General features: G+C 37.4%; 1 protein-coding gene across 4 annotated transcripts in view; it reads left to right on the top strand.

The window, feature by feature from the left end:
- Nucleotides 1-20412, top strand: part of LPIN2 (lipin 2) — a 95874-nt gene that overhangs the window by 3755 nt on the left and 71707 nt on the right. The window contains exon 1 of one of the 4 annotated variants that reach the window (XM_012746151.3): nucleotides 5424-19771. The exons of 2 other annotated variants lie outside the window; for them this stretch is intronic. In XM_012746151.3, coding sequence (XP_012601605.1) covers nucleotides 19667-19771 — 105 coding nt within the window. In that variant the 5' untranslated portion in view covers nucleotides 5424-19666. Of the gene's footprint in view, nucleotides 1-5423; nucleotides 19772-20412 lie in introns of those variants that run through there. One more of the 4 variants, XM_075993617.1, reaches the window with a different exon arrangement.

The following is a 20412-nucleotide window of genomic DNA, read 5'->3' as shown; positions in this document are numbered from 1 at the left end:
GGAGGCTGAGGCAGTAGGATCACTTGAGCCCAGGAGATTGAGGTTGCTGTGAGCTAGGCTGACACCACGGCACTCACTCTAGCCTGGGCAACAAAGCGAGACTGTGTCTCAAAAAAATAAAATAAAAATAAAAATCCACTCAGAATGTAGAACCTTGAATTTAGAACTTTACTACTTAGTGTTTATATTTATCTGTAGTGTCTTATATTTTCAATATAAACTATCCAAATTAGACTTTTCTACCTTTCCTTTGGAGGAGAAACATTGGCTCACAGAAAGCACACTTTATGCTGCTTGGGTAGCCAGTGGATTACCTTCCCAACCTTGCCTTTATCCAACTTTTTGACATATTTAAACAGTTTTGGAAGTGTTCTTTCTATACGTGATTTTGTAACTAGTAACTGGACATTAAATGTGAGTCTATTGCCTTTATTTTATTTCATATCCTTATTTGCTTTTTGTACCAATTCCCTTATCTTTATTTTTTAGTAATATGTGTATTTGTGTGAACTGCCTCGTTTATTTTCAACCAGGCAGAATATAAATCGGTTTTAAAATCTATAGTAGGATGGTTTTGTTACTGAAAGTTCAGTACTTGTCTCTGAGGCCAAACAAAGAATGAGGACAAGCAGTTTGAGAAAAAGGTAAGATAGTTTATTAATTTGCCAGCAAATGAGGAGGTTGGCAGACTTTTGTCTTAAAGAAGCATTGTCCTCCCTTTAAGCAGAACCACAGAGCTTTTAAAAGGGGTTTTCAGCTTTTTTTTTTATTTCAGTATATTATGGGGGTACAGATGTTAAGGTTATATATATTGCCCTTGCCCCCCTCGCCCCTCGTGTCAGAGCTTCAAGCGTAACCATCCCCCAAACATTGCACACTTCACTCATTATGTTTGTATATACCCATCCCTTCCTCCCCCCTCCCACCTGCCCGACACCCCATAAATGTTTTTCCTATATGTCTGCTTATGTGTTGATCCATTAATACCAATTTGCTGGTGAGTACATGTGGTGCTTGTTTTTCCATTCTTGAGATACTTCACTTAGTAGAATGGGTTCCAGCTCTGTCCAGGAAAATACAAGCGGTGCTATATCACCATTGTTTCTTAAAGCTGAATAGTACTCCATGGTATACATATACCACATTTTATTAATCCACTCATGTATTGATGGGCACTTGGGTTATTTCCACAACTTTGCAATTGTGAATTGTGCTGCTATAAACATTTGAGTGCAGGTGTCTTTTTCATAAAGTGACTTTTGATCTTTTGGGTAGATGCCCAATAGTGGAATTGCTGGATCAAATGGTAGATCTACTTGTATCACTTTAAGGTATCTCCATATTGCTTTTCATAGAGGTTGAACTAGTTTGCAGTCCCACTAGCAGTGTAGGAGTGTTCCTATCTCTCTGCATCCACACCAGGAGTTTTCAGCTTTGAGCTACTGCTGTTTAACTGTGGTTCAGGGTCCTGGTTGATCTCATATCTGGTGAAGATGATCCTGGACAGTTCCATAGGGACATCTGTGTTTTAAAACAAAGAGCAAAGAACATTCCTGTGCCCTTCTTTCTCAAAAATGGTGAGGGGTTTAAAAGAGACAACTAGTAAAACATTTTGCCCTATTTTAGGCCCTTCTAGTTTCTTTTTATAAAAAGAATCGTAATTATAAACAAAAAGTTCATTGGTTAATCTGGGATTACAATCTATATAGACGACTTTTTAATACGTCTGAATAAACAGTGAAATTATATGATGGTCAAGATAATCTTTACAATGCATTATGATGTGACATTTATTGCTCCTGGCAAGATATATATATCCAGCCTTACTAGAGACTTGGTGTTTAATTTATTCTAAAAGAGGTGTCCAGAATGCACATAGCTCTTAAAAGGCATTTGGAGATAGTCTATTCAATATAAAGTCATCTGATAATTTGATTATATGATTTCAAATTGTCCACTGTGTGCCAGCAAAACCATCAGAGTTAATATGAATTAAAAGCTCTGAATTGGTGCTCCTTGAATTGTGTTATGTTATTTTTCCTGACAGTTTAAGGTATAAACTAGTGGTCCTTGTAAAGTGATGTCCTTTTCTTATGAGCTAACATAAGTCAAGGAATGTTTGGGCTTAGTAAGGCATCATCAGGAATATAGTATACTTTTTGCTTGTTTTAAGATGCTGTGTTGTTTTTTCTTTGTAAACATTCCAAAATGTTTGCCCATGTAATACATTTCTTTAATCTCTTAGTATTTTTTGATGAATAATAGGTACCTATTTTGACATGATAGCCATAACATCTGTTTACATATGAACTATACAGGAATAAGAATTATTTAGGAAAGTATTACTTAAGAGAGAAAGCTCTCTGTTTTATGATTTAAAATGTGTGTTAAACAAATGCTTAAAAGAAAGGACTGATCTTTTGTTGTATCATTTTCTAACTGGCTCAAAATAACTTGCCCAGGTAATATTACTTGAAAGGTGGAAGTTTGCAATTTTGAAGTCTTTAATATCTGCTCTATCCACTGAGATTCTTATCCATAAAATGGTGCTGACATCTGTTGCTTAAGAATGCTCAGTATTTCTAGGAGGTGTTTAATGTTTGTAAAAGATTATCATTATTATTACAGTTTCCTGATTGAACACCTTCTTTGGACTAGGCATTGTGGTAAGCACTTCATATAAATTATCTCTTTAAGAGTCTAAAGCTAGTGGCTTAAAGAATCATAAGCTAGTGGCTCATGACTAAAATACTAGCACTCTGGGAGGCCAAGGTGAGAGGATTGGTTGAGGTCAAGAGTTCAGGAGTTCCAGACCAGCCTGAGCAACAGGGAGAGCTCATCTCTACAAAAATAGAAAAATCAGCCAGACATGGTGGCACACACCTATAGTCCTAGCTATTGGGGAGGCTGAGGCAGGAGGATTGCTTGAGCCCAGGAGTTTGAGGTTGCAGTGAGCTAAGATGCCACCACTGCACTCTAGCTGGGGTGACAGAATGAGACTCTATCCAAAAAAAAAAAAATTTTTTTTACAACAACCCTGCCAAGTAGAGATAATAGCCTTATTTTCTATGTGAGGACGCTGAAACAAAGAGACGAGCCAGAGGCCTCACAGCCATGTCGTGGTAGTGACCTCTTTCCATTGCCCTTGCTCCTATGGTCAGTGCCCCGGGGCTATAACAATTCTTGTGCATTTATTTGATATCCCTATGTCAGTTTTAGAATTTTCTGTTTACTGTTATTAGAACTGGAGAACCTATTCTTAATGTCAGCATCTATCAACTGGTAATAGAGGGATAGCACCTGCTGTACAGGAACCATGGGTTTCTCTCAATCATTTGGTTATGCAAGGCCAATTGTGCCAGGGAGAAGTATCAGCTGATAAGATAGTGGAGAGGATTTGGCTCCACCATACCTGCTTGGTGCGCTCTGGAATGAGTTCACCTGCTATTCAGTGTGAATCTGAAGCTCCTCTGCCTGCCTTTCACAGTATGAGCATGTCACCGGGCTGAAACTGGATCAGGTAGCTAAAAGCTTTATTTTTCATACAGCATACTCCCTATACTCAAGCTAAATATGACTCCCCAGGCTCAGCCTGAGCAGAAGGTGATTATCTTTTAGTCTTGAGAAGGAGGAAATGGGTTTGGTTGGACTATTTGAGACATGGTATGTCTCCAACATACCTTCTTCAAGGATTTTCCCTGTTTATTTTGATCCTGATTAGACTAAGTATACATCATAACACCAGGGTTACATGGGACTGGACTGTGTGTGGAAGGAGCATTAAGTTAATTTTAGAGTTGGATAGATCTTCCAACCTTTTATTCTCTTCAGAAATCCTTGTCCCATCACATTGTTGTGATCTAACTAAAACCACTAATAACAGCTGAGTATTGAGTTCTTTTTGAACAAATTTGTCTTTTGAACTAGTGCTTTCTTCACTATATTATTTAACTCACTTGGTAAACTACATCTGCAGATAATCTCCCCTCTAATGAAGGTTTCATGGTGTTTACTCAAGGTAATTGAATAAATGATTGATTTATCAACTCTGATACAGAAGATCCTTTCATTAAACAGATAAAAACTCATAGAACTGTAGGAATTCCCCAATTCATGAATACATTTTTGTTATATTATTTACTCAGTTGTCTCTTTTGTAATATGGAGATAACAATACCTACCTGACAGGCTGGTTCTGAAGATTAAATGAGGTTATGTGTTAAACCGGAACCATCAGCCACTTAGAAGTCCAGAGGCAGGCCACAGGCTGGGACCTCTTACTAGGCCAGAGATGCCAGTGTTGAGAGAGTCACAGAGCAAAGGGCAGAAGGCGCACTGAACATCCTTCTTGCTCTTTCTCTGGCTCTGAAGTAGCTTTATAGTGTTATAGGGGAATTAAGGGTCTCCCGTATACAGCAGAATTTATAAAACAGGAACAGAGGAATTGGAAAGGGAGTAATGCATGAGTGAGAGTCAAAGGAAATATCTTGGAGAGAGCTGTGTGCTTATATTTTTAGCATGAGAATATGATGTTTAGTTGAAACATTTTTTTAGTGTCTCAAAGAAAAATATTTCATGTGCTTGCTTAAAATTATTGACCCAGAACCTTTACCTTCATAATGTCAGAGTTAACAAATTTGTATACAAATGTTGTGTTCTGTATAAGTAAAAGCCTTTTGACTTTTGCCACCACTTTGTCCGTGAATTTTGTTTATATGGGCTTTCGGTAGAGCCTTTTCTTTGTATCTAGAATGTGACTCCTAGAAAGCAGAGTTGTCTTCCATACCCAGTATATAGTGCAGGTGAATGCTTAAAAATTGTTGTTGACTAGTTCATAAAGCCTCCAAGTAATTAACCCTTTTCTGTAAACTCTAATATTTGATTTTCATTGAAATGGACACCAGTTTCCTTATAAAGCTATATGAAATTTTATTCTCTACCATTTGAAAACTACTACTAGTATCCCTATATTGTTATGGTGACTTTTTATTTTTCTTTGAGTCTTCTGAACGTCATCCTTTTAAATGGTAGCTAAATCTTTCAGTGGTATCCGTGTCCTCAAACAGAACAGGTTTTAGTCTTAGGGCATCTCCCTGCTCCAAGTGAATGAACTAGATAACTTAATAGGAACTTTGCTATATTTAAATTTCTTGGTTCATTTGTTTTTTCTTGTTAGTGAGACATACCTAAAGCTCAACTGTATCACAGATGCTGATGCTGAGTTTTGGAAAAGAGCTTTTCCTAATTAAAAGCAAAAAACAAAACAAAACCAAAAAAACCCTGTAATGCATATATTTGCTTGATGTTTATTTTCTTTCCCCTAGTAGTTTTCATTTCTATAAATACTGTTTTTCATAAGGCTATATGACATACTATATTCATCTTTGAAACTTTAAAGTCTATCATTTTTTATATGTAGTTTAAACATTCAAATACATAGTACTGTGAGGTTTATAATGAACAATACCGGTTTTCTTTCTCACTGCTGGTTATTGCTTCCTAGAAAAAACTTCTTTCAATTCTTTTCCCTGGAAAAGAATTCTGGGATTTAACTCCACATTCATGAGCTTCTGGTGGGATTTAACTCCATGTTTGTGTGCTTACTCTGCTATGGCTTGATTTTTCCATTTAAGACATTTTCTATTGATTTCCTACTATACAAAATGAGAATTCATCTCTTATATAACACTTCTCTCTCCCTTATACCAACCTCCCAATATAATTATGTCATTTTTTCTTAATATGAGAAACATTTCTCAATATGTTTGTTTTCATGACTAAATATTGTTCAAAACTAAGCATGTGCAATGATTTTATTTATTCTCCAGTTCAAATTTTTGTTCCCTCTGTAGTCAGCAATTGTTTTGTTGCTTTACTTTTTTGAGTGCCAATCACAAATTCAGGCCCCTGGTTTCTGACAGGACTATAGAACCCCTCACTGCAATCAGCACCTTACTTTGAATCCCAGTAATTTCCTGTGTTAGATTCTAAGTCATAGATCTCAGGTCTTCTCTCTCTTGGTGTGTGTTCTCATTTTGGTGGGGCACATCCTCCAGCAGCTTTTTGAGAAAGGGAAGTAAATTTTTTGTGACCTCATATGTCTGAAAACTATTTTAGTCTCATACTTAATTGATAGGCTAGCAATAGAATGCTAGAATGGAAATAGTTTTCCTTTAGAATTTGGAATTGTTACTGTTAAGAAGTGAGAAGTCCCAAGCCTTTTTTATTTGTTTCCCTCTCCTCCCTCTTCCTATCCTTTTCCCCCCTCCCATTTTTTTAGCACCTGTACTTTATCTCTTTTTAAAGTATCTTATTACTTTATCGTCATGTGATGAAGTGCCCTGGTTTGTGATTTGCCATCTCATCTCAGTCCTTGGACCAGACATGGTTGGGGAGTGATCAGAATACCAGGGAAGTACCCTCCTCACTTGGCTTCACAGTGACCTCAGTCCTGGCCTTCTTTTGTTACTGGCACCTGGCTAGCCAGTGACAGGTGTGTCACCAGAATTTCCACAGGTCAGAGGGCATAAAAACATCCAGGGAAGCTAGCGGGTGCTTCTCGGGCCTGCCAAGGCTTCTCCCCACATCCAGAATCATCTGCAGCTATATGTCCTCATGAAGTTGGGGCAGTGGCTGGCACTGGGTGCTGTACCTTCGATTGAGGACATGATGTGTATCCTGCTTTGTGTAGCCATGTCCACATGGTGATTTCTAAGTCTTCTGCATGCCGTTAACATCGTCTGTTGGTGTCTTCCTGATGTAACTGCTTTTGGTGGTGCCCACAGCCGTGCAGGTACTCTGCATCATTCGAGCTGGGCATCTGGTGGGAACTTTCAGTTTGGAAAATCGTGTCTTTGACTCTGGGAAATTTTCTTGTATGATAATTATCCCCTCCTCTTTTTTTTCCTGTTACTGTACTTTAAAAAGCTTACAAATTAGATACTGGGGCCCCTTTGGATTGATACTCTGACATGCATTTTTTCCTCATTTTGCCCATTACTTTATTATCCTTGTATTTTCTGGGAGATTTGTTTTCTGCTTTATCTTCTAACACTTCTATCTATAAATTTCTCAATTTTATTGTTGTGGGGTTTTTTTGAGACAGGGTCTCGCGCTGTCGCCCATGCTAGAGTGTGGTGCAGTGGCGTTGCTCATAGCTCACTGCAACCTCAAGTGCCTGGGTTTAAGATTTAAACATTTCTCCCACCTCAGCCTCCCAAGTAGCCTCCGAAGTGTGCCACCATGCCTGGCTAATTTTTTTGAGACAGCGTTTTGCTCTGTCTCCCAGGTTAGAGTGCAGTGGCATCATCATAGCTAACTGCAACTTCAAACTCCTGGGCTCAGGCAAACTTCTTGCCTCAGCCTCCCAAGTAGCTAGAGCTACAGATGCGTACCACCACACCCAGCTAATTTTTCTGTTTTTTGTAGAGATGAGGTCTTGCTGTTTCTCAGGTTGGTCTCAAACTTCTGGCCTCAAGTAATCCTCCCACTTTAGCCTCCCAGAGTACTAGGATTACAGGTGTGAGTCAACGTGCTCAGCCAATGTTTAGATTTCCAAGAGGGCTTTCTGGGATGTTCATTTTCATTAGCATCTTGTTTTCTTTCATGGATACAATATTTTCTCTTGCCTCTGACATTATTATGGTGTTTATAGAACATCTTTACATTGTCTCTATTTCTTTCCCAAAGAGGTTCCCATTTGTTTTAATTTCTTTTATGTTAGGCTTTCCTCAAACGTCTGCTATTTGTTGGCTATTTGTTTATATATAAGAGTGAGACTGAACAACTGATTAGAACTGCTTTGTGTGTGAGCTGGACTTAAGTGCTGGTCATCCTCAGGATGGGGAATCATAGGGAGATCCAAATACAGTTGATAAATTCCTCGGACAAAAATCAGCTCAGTGTCCTATTTGAGGTAACTAGTGTTGTAGGAGCTAAAGAGTGAGGGGGAGGGTCGCTTTGACCTGAGTCTTCCCTAAGTTTCTGTAAAGTGATGCAGCTTGCTTCCTCATGGTGGTATTTCTTATGTCAACTCTGGCTGATTTGCTAAGTCAGTTATCTCTCTTCCACCCATTACTTTTCTTTTTAATGGACTTTTGTTTTTTAGAACAGTTTTAGATTTGTAGAAAAATTGAGAAAATAGTATAGAATTCCCATATAGCCTGCGGTGAGCGTCCCATTATTAACATCTTGCATTAGTCTGATACATATTTGTTACAATTAAGGTTGACTGTAACAGTCAACCTTAGTATATTATTTTTAACCAAAGTCTATAGTTAATTTAGATTTCTTTTGTTTTACCTAGTGTTCTTTTTCCCTTCCAGGTTACCACATTACATTTAGTTGTTCATATCTCCTTAGGCTCTTCTTGGTGTAGTAGTTTTTTAGACCTTGTTTATCTTCAATGACCTTGACAGTGTTGAAGAATATTAGATATTTTGTAGGGTGCCCCACTGTTAGATTTTCTTATGTTTTTCTCATAATAAAACTGGATAAATACAGGTTTAATCCATGAATACGGGTTAATAGGAGGAAGACCACAGAGTTAAAAGTGCCATTCTTATCACATTGTATCCAAGGTACATACTGTCAACATGATTTGACTGTTAATGTTGGCCTTGATCACCCGGTTGAAGTAGTGTTTGTTAGGTTTCTCCACTTGATCACCCGGTTGAAGTAATGTTTGTTAGCTTTCTCCACTATAAGGTAAGTCTTTTTTCCTCCTCCTCCGTTCTGTATTCTTGGAAGTCACTGTTCACACCTAAGGAGTAGAGAGTTACATTCTCCATTTTTAACGGTGGAATGAATATCTATATAAATTGTTTGGAATTCTGCATGGGAAATAATTATCTTCTCCTCCATTTATTAATTCAATCTTTTATTTATATTGGAACAGACTCATGGATATTTATTTTATACTTTGGGTATAATCCAGTGCTGTGTTATTATGCTGCCCAAATTGTTCTAGATTTGGCCACTGGGAGCTCTTTCAGTTGGTTCCTGTGCTCCTTTGATAATATCTTTACCGATGAGTGGGTTTGTTTTGCCCACTTCCTTACTTCTTGGTCTTCTATTCATTCTTCATCTTTAGAAAACCTGACCTCTTTCATTTCCTGTCATCTCCAACCGTTTTCTTTGTCCTTGTGAGTTACCTCTTTTGTATTTACTGTTAAATGAGTGAGTATATTAGTTTGCTAGGGCTATATTAACAAAAGCACCACAGATTGGGTGGCATAAACAACAGAAATTTATTGTCTCACAGTTCCAGAGACTGGGAGTTTGAGATTAAAGTTGTCAGCAGGGTTGGTTCACGCCTCTCTCCTGGTTAGTGTTTGGTGGTTTGCTGGCAGTCTTTGGTGTTCCTTGGCTTGTAGATGTATCACCCCATCTCTTCATCTTCATATGTCATTCTTCCTATGTGCTGCATGTCTGTCTCTGTGTCCAAATTTCCCCTTTTTATAAGAACACCAGCCCTACTGGATTAGAACCAACCCTACCGACCTCATTTTAACTTGACTACTTCTGTGAAGATCCTGTGTCCAAATAAGGTCACACCCGAGATACTAGGGTTAAGGCTTCAACTTATCTTTTTTGAAGGACACAGTTCAACCCATAATAGTGAGTTTTAGGAGAGTGTGGAGATAAAGCATGTGACACCCTCTGGGTTTAACAGGATGTCTGGTTACAGTAATATTTTTAAAGATACTTTTGGTCACATCTGTTTTCAGTAAAGATCAGAAAGAAACTCTCAGGAAGTAATTTTTAGATTACAACTGGAGATTTTTTGTTCAGACTTGTGACTGCTAAAATATCTGTTGGTTCCTGAATGTTTAATGACTTAGTATCTGAGTTGTCTCATTTTTTTTTTTACTCTTGCTTTGTTTCTAAAGTAATTTGAAGGTTGGCAAAATGACTAAAGAAAGAGCAGCAGCAGTGTCTTGTGAGAAAGTAAATGCTGTCTATATCTCGGCATAGTTATGGGAACATATTGGCCAGGTTCTGTTGCTCTGTCCTCCTATGTTAATTATACTCTATTTCTTTTTCAGATGAGAGCCTTCCTGGAGCTTTGTTGTTTTTAAAAACTGTCATACATTTTCCTGTTTTATGCTCTCCAACTCCTTTACCCAAAAGGGACCTCTCCTGCCCTTCCTCCCTCACTTTCTGGCAGCAACAGCCCCTTTTAATAGTTGTTCCAGTCTAACCGATGTTGTTGTCTTGGTCATCTCTCTCTCTCTCCATTAGAATATAAGGACTATGAGGGCAGGCACTCTTCAGCCAAGTTTACTGCTTGATCCCCAGCTCTCAGAATAGACACTGCTCTTGAAAGGATCAGTGAGTGAAACGAGCTTTATTTTTCAACGTTCCAAGTGTTGCTTCACTGACTTGCTGTTGCTTTTGGACATCTTTCTCTCTTGTTGAGGTAGCTGAGTGTGAAGGTCAGCTTGTGATAACACACTGGTACAGCTTCACTTGGTGAGTGTTTTGCAAAGCTACATTAAAAATAGCCCGAGTGACGGTGGCGCTGATAGCAGCAGTGCAGTGGAAGTGGCCACAGCTTCTCCCTTTATCCACCCAGGAAAGGGAGGTCCCTCCGTAAAGCAGGGCATGAAACTTGATTGTCATTGGGAAAGACATCCTGATCTCCATAGCCTCTCTCCGTTTCCCTAGGCCCCTTTGCAGATGCAGGCACGGGATGCCTGAAGCAGGAATGTGTCCCTGCTTCTTGGCCTCACAGTCACCATATTTTGTGTAACTGAGACAAAGAGACCCAGGTGCTTCCACAGAGAGGAGTGGAGAAATGGGGAATTTGTGCTTCCCAATCTAGTAGGCTTCCTTTGGGGAAGCTGGGGGCTGCATCCCTGAGAGTTAAAGGCAAGAGAAATTAGACGTGTTTGAAAAACCAAGTGTATGCCATAAGGGTGAGGAATTCTCCTGGTCACTTTTATGACATCAGCTAAGTAAGCTGATGAATTGGCGCTTGTTTTTGTTTTTGGTTTTTTTTTTTTTTTGAATTATACTTCCAGTAATCGTGGAACCCCTTTTCTCTACCTACAGGAGTCATTAAATGAGTGATGTAGTAGGTGAGGTTGGTGAATTGTTTATGCAGCAGAAGTCACATTTTAAAGCTGTGGCACTGTCTTGATTTAATCGGGGAATACTGCAGAGTTACAGGCACAGTGGCCTGGCATTCTGATGATATCTCCTAGGTGACAGCTGTAGTTTTGCCCTCATTAATGTTCCTTAGAATTTCAGTTAGGTTTAGAAAAATACAAGCCTCAAAAATGAAATGTACATATTTATGAAGTGTTGACTTTGGCACCTCTTAGGCAGAAGTTTACAGTTGGCTTTGGAGTTTGAAGCAAACTCCATAGTGTTTGGTGAACTTGATGCTCTTGGCAAGGTCTTTGGAAAACTGAGTGATGCTCTAGGGGGAAGGGGTAGAGCATGGGTCTGTTGTTCTGGGAGATACATATATATGAGGTATTTGATAGATAGCGAAGATACTGTCCTGGGATGTGAGCAAATAGTCATTTCTTTTGTGTAGCTTCATCATGCCTGTTGAAATGGAGGTGATGGATGATGTAATTGATGGACATTATAAATAACAGATGTAACACTTTTAGTAAGTCTAAAGTTTGCGCATAAGGTCTAATTGCCTCAAGTTCTTCAGATTTGCTCTCCATTATATTAACGAGACTCTTGGTAATCCTATTAAAACACATGAAACTGTGAAGGACACAATTGTACATTGCCCACTTTAGGTGCAGGATATGCATTTCCATGATGTCATTCTGGAAAATGTTTTCAAACATCCCCTCCTTTTTGAGCTGCTTTCAGAGCCTTGCAGTGTATCCTTTTATCCTCAGTGGTGGAAAATCTTTTCCGTTCAAGGTAGATTAGGTTTTTTGAAATAGCCAGAAGCCATTCAGAGTAAGATCTGGTGAATCATGCATGTCAGAGAGATGAATCATATTGACTTTTGGACTGTAAGAGTTGTGTGACTATATAGTAATGATGCTGATTTTTATCTTGTACTGTAGCACCCAAATTTAAAGATAGTTTTTTGAGAAAGAGGAGCACTGATATGCTGGACAGTGGTGGATCACTGGAATCAATTTACTGTAGCCTTCAGAGGTGATTAATTTAAAAGACAGCATTCATGTTAAACAGAGTTAGATGCTGAGTGTAGGTGTGACTAAACAGTTTTATACCAAAAGTTGGAAGAAGGGAAAACACTGGGGAGGATGCCTTACCTGCCCAAAGAGGTGGCATTGGGGAGGCCTATCTGAGAGCACTAGTTTTTACCCTAAGGTCATTCCTTCCAGCCCTATAGTTCTTCTGACTCATTTGAGTCTTGTTTTGACTATTTGGGCTAGAATGTGAATTAGACTCATACTATTTGTACAAATAGACTGAGGAGTAGTGTTTTGTTGGATGGGCCTTAAGGAATGGGGAAATGGTTTGGAAAGCCAAAACAAAGAGATGTGTAGAGCTGTTGATTGAAATGGGAATTCACATTTAGAAAGCCATTTGCTTTCCTGTGCCCCTCACCTACATAGTGAGTTCCTTGATGGCAGGGATCCTGTCCTATTATCTGCGAGGCACCTACTATAGAAGGATTCCAGCAGATCCTCAAACCACAGAGCTGTACCTGGTTGTGTGGGTCTACATGTATGCTGCTGGTTTGTACCTTTCTGTAAAAAAGGCACATTCCAGAGCTCAGCTGGGTTCTTAGAAGTGAGAATGGCACAAACTACCCTTGGACTATATATTCTTTAAGGTTACTTCTAGATGTTTATAAGCTTAGTTTAGGAATTTGAGTTGAGATCAGAAGTGGATTTGTTTTGGTCCAATGTGATTGTTTTGACCAAAGGAAGCAGCTCTCTGTTATGCATAGGTACACATAAACCAAAAACTATGTGTAATTTTTTGTTGAAGTCATTGCTGTGGAATCACTATGCCCATGGTAAAAATGAGGTTGTAGGAAATACTTAATTGCTTTCTATTTAGTAGAGTTGAGTGCAGAAAACTTTAGTTAGTGACAGTGTAGGAATGGAAGGTGATGATATTTATTGCCAACAATGAATATGTTCTCATTTTAACTCTGGGCCATACCGACATTGTCTCAGGTTTCAGTTAGGATTTCATTGCATAATTTTCTTATTGTGGTAAAATACATATAAAACTTACCATTTTAACTATTTCTAAGTTTACAGTTTAGTTGTATTAATTATGTTTACAATGTTGTGCATGTATCCTACTATTTCTAAAACACTGTTTCCATTACCCTACTCTCAACCCATGGTAACTTCTGATCTACTTTATGAATTTTGCCTGTTTCATAAGTGGAATCATACAATATTTGTCCTTTTGTGTCTAACTTATTCCATTTTGCATGTCTTCAGGGTTCATCCCTGCTATAGCATGTATCAGAACTTTATTTTTATGGCTGAATAATACCCCATTATATGGATATATAAATTTTGTTTACTCATTCATGTGTTGGTGGACAATTGTTTCTACATTTTGGCTATTGTGAATAATGCTGCCATGAACACTGGTGTACAAGTACTTGTTTGAATTCTTGTTTTCAGTTCTTTCAGGTATAGACCAAGGAGTGGAATTGCTGGATTATATGGTAATTTTATGTTTAGCTTTTTGAGGAACTGCCTAACTATTTTCCACAGTAGCTAATACTATTTTATTTTATATTCTCACCAAGGGTTTCAATTTCTCTACATTCTTTTCACTTATTTTCCTTTTTTTTTTTTTTTTAATTATAGCTGTACTAGTGAATATGAAGTGGTATCTCATCATGGTTTTGATTTGCATTTCCCTAATGATTAATGGTATTGAGCATCTTGTCCTTACTGGCCATTTGTAGATCTTCAAAGAAGAGATGCTTATTCACATCCTTTGTATTTTAATTAAGTTGATTGTCCTTCTGTTGTTGAGTTGTGGGAATTCTTTATATGCTTTGTATAGTAAACTTTTACCAGATACATGGTTTGTAGATATTTTCTTCCATTTCTATACATCTTTTCTGTTTCTTGATAATGTCAAAGGATGGAAAAAAGTTTTTAATTTTGATGAAATCTAACTTATCTATTTTATGTTTTGTTACTTGTGCTTTTGGTGTCATATGTAAGAATCATTTCCCAAATCCAAGGTCATTTGCCAAATCCAAGATTACCTCCGTGTTTTCTTCTAAGAGTTTTATGGTTTTAGGTCATTGGTCCATTTTGAGTTAATTTTTTGTATATGGTGTGAAATAGGGGTCCATCTTCATTCTTTTGTATGTAGAAATCCAGTTGTCTCAGCACCATCTGTTGAAAAGACTATTTCCATGGAATGGATTTGGCACCTTTGTTAAAAATCAGCCATAAATGTTTGCGTTTATTTCTAGACTCTAAATTTTATTCTGTTGGTCTGTATGTCTGTCTTTATGCCAGTACTGCACTGTTTTGATGACCATAGTCTTATAATAAGTTTTGAAATAAAGAAATGTAAGTTTTCCAACTTTGTTCTTCTTCAGTATTATTTTGGCTATTTAGGCGTCCTTGTAACTCCATGTGGATTTCAGGTTTTGGGGATTTTGATAGGGATCGCGTTGAATCTGTAGATCACTTTAGGTAACATCGACATCTTAACAATATTAAGTTTTCCCATTCTTGAACACGGATATCTATTTACTTAGGTCATCTTTAATTTCTTTCAGTAATGTTTTATAATTTTAATTGTATAAGTGTTTACCTTCTTGGTTAAATATATTTCTAGGTATTATTTTAGATTCATCGCATAATATTTGAGATTTTAAAAATACCTAGCACGTTAAATCTGAGTTTCAATTTAATAAGTCCAAGGGTACTATGAAAGACATCTTGAGTTCTAGCTGGTTGACCTGAGATCTATATCACATAACCTCTCTGAGCCTCTATTTCTTCATCTGCAAAATAAAGGGATAAAGCAAATCTGTCTTTCATGGAAGTTGTGTAGATCAGAGATAATATATGTGAAGGACTTACTCCAGGGTGTGGCTCAGAGTAAGTACTAGATCAGGGGTCCTCAAACTTTTTAAACAGGGGGCCAGTTCACTGTCCCTCAGACCATTGGAGGGCCGGACTGTAGTTTAAAAAAAACTATGAACAAATTCCTGTGCACACTGCACATATCTTATTTTGAAGTAATAAAACAAATGGGCAAAAACACCCGCATGTAGCTCGCTGGCCGTAGTTTGAGGATGTGTGTACTAGATAAATAGTGCTAAGCTGCCAGGATTGTATTTTCTAATATGGTATCAGTGTAAATACTTATGTATATATGGTTTATTATATAACTTTTCATGAACATTTAGCTTAGGTTTTTTGTTTGCTTCTTTTCACATTCAGAAGTTTTGTGCTTACTCCTTTTCACATTCAGAAGTTTTATGATTAAAGTATACATTAAAAACTTGAACAAAATTAATTTGTTGCCAAGGCTAATTATTTTTATACAAACTGAATGTCCTGCTCCTCAGAGAGCCTTTTTATAAAGTATGTTGAATCTGAAAGAAAAACAAATTGTAATAAAATGCTGCACTTGTATTTCTGTGGTGCTATATCCACAGAAGAGGGAGCATTTCTTCTAATGTTGTTGGTTTTAGATTATATACGTCTCTTGGCTTTTTGGATCCTTAGAATGTCCTGACATTCTAAGATTAAATTTTAGATACTACAGGCATTTAACTTCTAAAAGTAGCAAAGATGACCTTACTTACCTCTTTTTCTTTTACTACTGAGTGCATTATTTCAGGCTTTACCCTCTCCAGAGAATGCAGTTACTCCTTCCATCTGCAATTGTCTTTCATCTGTACGTCTGTGATATAACTATTATCATGTATAAAACTGAGTATCAGTACTGCAATTTTTGCCTTATACATCTTTGTCGAACCTTAGATTGAAGTAGGCAGATTCAATTTCTGAAGACAATAATCTAGGAATTCTGTTTACTCTCATTTTAACTAAAATTTCACCAGTTAAATAAAATCCTTGCTTTGTAACAGATTTAAATGTAGCATTAGAATTTTCTGAACATTGTAAAAGTAAATTCCTTAAGTTATTCTCATAGCAAATTATTTTAGCCATTTTTACTGTTCACTATTTCCTGAAGAACACAAATGAACCCACATATAACAATATGAAATGTTGCACATTCTGATGGGGAAATAGAGTGGCAGGATGCAGTCAGAGGTTGAGAAGTATGGACGTTTGAAAAAGAAGCAGAAATTTGGGGAGAGAGCTGACCACAGAAACAAAGCAGGGTTGGATGGCTTTTTTAGAGGCCCACTTAAGGCCCACAGGTCAATAATTTATACTGTCAGCCATCTCTTTCCGGCAGCAGTCATGATGATTTTTATTAAAATGAAAACTCCAATTGCATGGGTGGTATTTTCTTGAAGCCTACTAATATGATAAAGAGCAAACTGTTAATTAAACATCAACAATATGGTTAAAAGCAAAGGCTCCAGGGTCCGACAAACCTGCCACACTTATAAAATTATTTGCTATTTTAAAATTTGACAGTAATAAGACTTGGATTTCAATAAGATTTGAGTTAGAGTGAAATGGGTTGATATAGCTCTAGTTTCTTTATACCTCTGGTGTCACTGCTTTGCATCACTGTGCAAACTGCTATTCAGAGGTGAAATGAGAGAGGAAAAAGACAAACATTTAAACAGAAACGATTATGCATTTAATAGGTCCCCTGCTTTCCCTACTACCCCAATCCTTGTGAAGCTGCCCCAGGAGCCCAGAGAGTTTTCACTTTTCGCTTTGTTTTGTTCACAGCTCTGTCCAGAAGTTGTGACACAGAAGTCAGGGCATGATTCTGATTCTTACCTGGGCTGTTTAGCTCTACACTCTTAATGGTCAGTTACACTTGAATGCTTCAGCCAGGTAACTTTCAGTATTCTCTCTCATCTCAAAATATTGGTAAAAGTTTGGCCTAGAACATTGGTGTCAAAAGGGGTAGACCTCAGAGGTTGTTTAGTTCTAAGCTCCTTAAATGGAGCTGTGTACACTGAGAGATATTCTAAGCCTTACATTAAATGTGGTACATTAACCCTTGAACTTGATAGAGGTAAACTTTGGCCAGTTATTTTTTTCTTCATATTACGAAGTAGACTTACCAGAGTATAATGCAAAATGTGTGAATTTTAAAGATAAATAGGTCTTCAAAGAAGTTTTTCTTTGGGAGAGTCACTTTAAGCTTGGCCTCTGACCTCAAGAGGCTCTTCCTGTCTTTTCTCCTCTGTTCCTGGAAATATCTGTTTGCATTCAGTTATTCATAGTTCAGTGGAATAGTCATTAGCTATCCTATTTAGAGTTTGGGGGTTGTGTGAGGATATTCTGAGACACTGGAAGCGAGTAAACTGTATAGCCGTTATCCAATAAGCAGTTAAACTACAGATTGTTGAAAAACCTGAGAGTGATAGCAAGAGGAGTTTTCTCTTGGTTTTGAATAAAACCTATCAGTCCTTTTGGGGTTGTTTTCACAGTTTAAACAGTGAATTTGAAATAATTCTAGATAGGGGAAGAAACACTTCATATGCTTTAGAGTAGATGATAAGAGAACCATTTGACTCTAAATTAAAACAGATTTGTTTTGGTCCTTTCACATATAGGTCCCTTTGCCATGAGTAGCCTTTAACATGCAAAAATGCATTTAAGTCTTTCACTATAGAATAATAATGGTGGATATTATGAAATTCTTTGTAATTGAGGCTTTGTAATTGAGGCTATGAAAATATAAAAATATTTTCATCATGATTTTTTACTAATCAAAGCTTAGTTTTCTCACATCTTTATTGGTAATCCAGGAGGAAGGGGTTGCATTTCCACAGTACAGGCACTGTGGGAGAGTACAATTGTTTTCATGTTTGATGGCAAAATGAGGACATAGCTTTTGGTGTAAAGGTATTTCTGTTTAACCAATTTAGCACAACTTCAAATAAGCAAATTTCAGGTTAGGAAGTTTTAAATAAATACTTATACTTTCTTTAAAAATCCTTTATACCTAGTCTGATATATTTAAGGGATTAGTATTAGAAAAACAGATACAAATATATATTTTACTTAGCATCAAGCATCAGTTGTGGAATCTGAACAAGATTCTGGTCTCCTGACTAGCATTTTAGTTTTGTTTCCTTAGACTATTTCTTGAAGGATTTAGGTCTTGGGTAAAAAGCTTCCAACTTCTAACCACTTTTTTTATTTATTTAAGATCATTGAAGATGCTATGCAAAAGTAGTTTTTCTCAGTATTCTGCTGTTTATTTTTATTTTAGCCTGTAGAGAAAAAATATGACATTACAGTAGCATTTTCCTTTGAAAATTATAGGGATGTTAAGCACTGTTGGTTGTGATTTTGACATTTATTGACCAAGACTGAAAAGTGCCACCCTGCAGGTGGTGAGCTGGAACCAGAAAGTTGGGTGCCAGCCTTGGGGGGTCAGAGTAATTCACAAGTTGCCATAGGGAGAAACTGTAGGTGCGTGCCTGGTGTCCACATAGGTGAGCTCACCTCTTAATGGCTCCATGGTGCGTGCTCCCTTGCAGCCAGGACGTTCTGTGAGTCATCGATCAAAACAGTGAAATGAAACCAAGGCTAGCAGGAAACCAAGTGGCTGGCCTGGGGGCTGCTTGTTGTGTAAGAGGCAATTGAGGCAAATGTTGCTGCACAGAGTACTGCCCAGTGACCTCTGCCCTGCTAGAATCTGCACTGCGCTTCACTTGTTAGGCCTTTCCTCCTGTTGTCAGCCTCAGTCTTTCTTCCCCTAGTACATTCTGTCTTGGGCTCTGTTGCTGGTGATTATTTGTAATGAGCAGTACAATCCTAGATGATAGTTTGAATAAAATAGTATATTTTAATTCAGAAATCTAATATATTTTGTCCGTGTATATTAAGTATGTTTTATGTTTTTAGCAAAATTCAGCTAAAGTTACTTTATTTGACTTACTGAGAGCTGGCAAGGAAATACCAGGAATGTTTTAAGTTTTACAGTGTTGCATTATCATACTCTAGAAATCAAATTTTGCTTGTTATTTACAGTGCTGAGCAGAGTATCTTCCAGAATTCTGAAAACATACTGGGTCATGCCAGTATGACAAAGTAATAATGTTTAGTAGTTGGGCTCTGTAAAGCTTACATGAATTGGCTGACTTTGGGAAGCTCACAAATGCTCAGAAATGTATGTAAATTATTTCCCTCACGTGGTTTGTTTATATAAGGTTGCTTCTCCATGTGTATAGCTGTTTCTATTTGTAAAAGTGAGGATGTGATTGCTTTAGAGAATTATTAACTCAATCCCTGTCCTGTGTGATGGAAGCCTCAGTGGCTGTCATGTGATTGGGCGAGTCTTGGTACCTATCAGTGTAAACACATGGCACACTCTGTCCCATGCCCCTGCTTATCTCCTTTGGAGAGGGGTTGAGGCATTTTGAGCAAATCTCATTGGTAAAGTCGTATACGTGTTGCTCTTTATTAAAGAGCTATTTCCTTTCAGTTTTAACCATATCGCTGTGTCTGCAAACAGTTTGCACTCAGTTTGTCAGGAGAGCAACTTTCTGTTTTGATGATACCTTCATCTTCGAAAAAAGACATGTTTGATAAGCTAGTTCAATGTTAAGATGTTTTACCTAGAAGAAAGTAGTGAAGATGAAGAGAAGGTTCCTGAAGGCTCATTAAGTAAAACTCAAGATGTTTACCATGACAAGGCCTCTCCTGGTATCCTGGTGAGTTAATCTGTCATTGTCCCCATCCCCTGGCCTGCTCAATCTGGATGCTGCTGAGAGAAGAGGGAAGGGCACCCACCAAAAGAAAGTGGCTAATGCCTTTAACCTGGAAAATATAATGTTGTAGTGAATTTTGTTAACTTTTAAGTGTTATATAGAACAGAAATCTTTTGCTACTTGCCCTACACCATCTTTCTATGTTTTTCTATTTGTTGTTTTTTAGTAAATAGCTTTCTGCCTAGAAAAAAATGAAATTGCTGATTTAAAATGAGAATTTTTTAAAACTAGGGTTCACATTCTCTTTGCATGTAAGTATAGTAGTTGAGGTATAAAAATCATTTACAATTTTTATGGGTTTTATTTTGGTTCCAACCAAAATTTTTCGAAAGCTAAGGTAATATTTTGAAACTGGCATTTTATTCTGATATATTATGGTGAGTGATTGTAGTTACTTTCTTCGTGATTATGTACAAAAAAATCTTCATAAGCTTGAAATATGTGGGAAAAATATAAATTTCTGAATTTTTTTAATCTAGAATTTTCTCACTTGTTACAAGATATAAAATAGAACAAATTATATAAGCTTAGTGTAAGTTCCAGAAGTCTGCGTTAAGAAAACAAAATCAGGTGTTTTAAGAACA

The sequence above is a fragment of the Microcebus murinus genome, chromosome 17, assembly GCF_040939455.1.
Source record: "Microcebus murinus isolate Inina chromosome 17, M.murinus_Inina_mat1.0, whole genome shotgun sequence".
Lineage (NCBI taxonomy): Eukaryota > Metazoa > Chordata > Mammalia > Primates > Cheirogaleidae > Microcebus > Microcebus murinus.
This window is presented reverse-complemented; position numbering and strand designations above follow the sequence as displayed.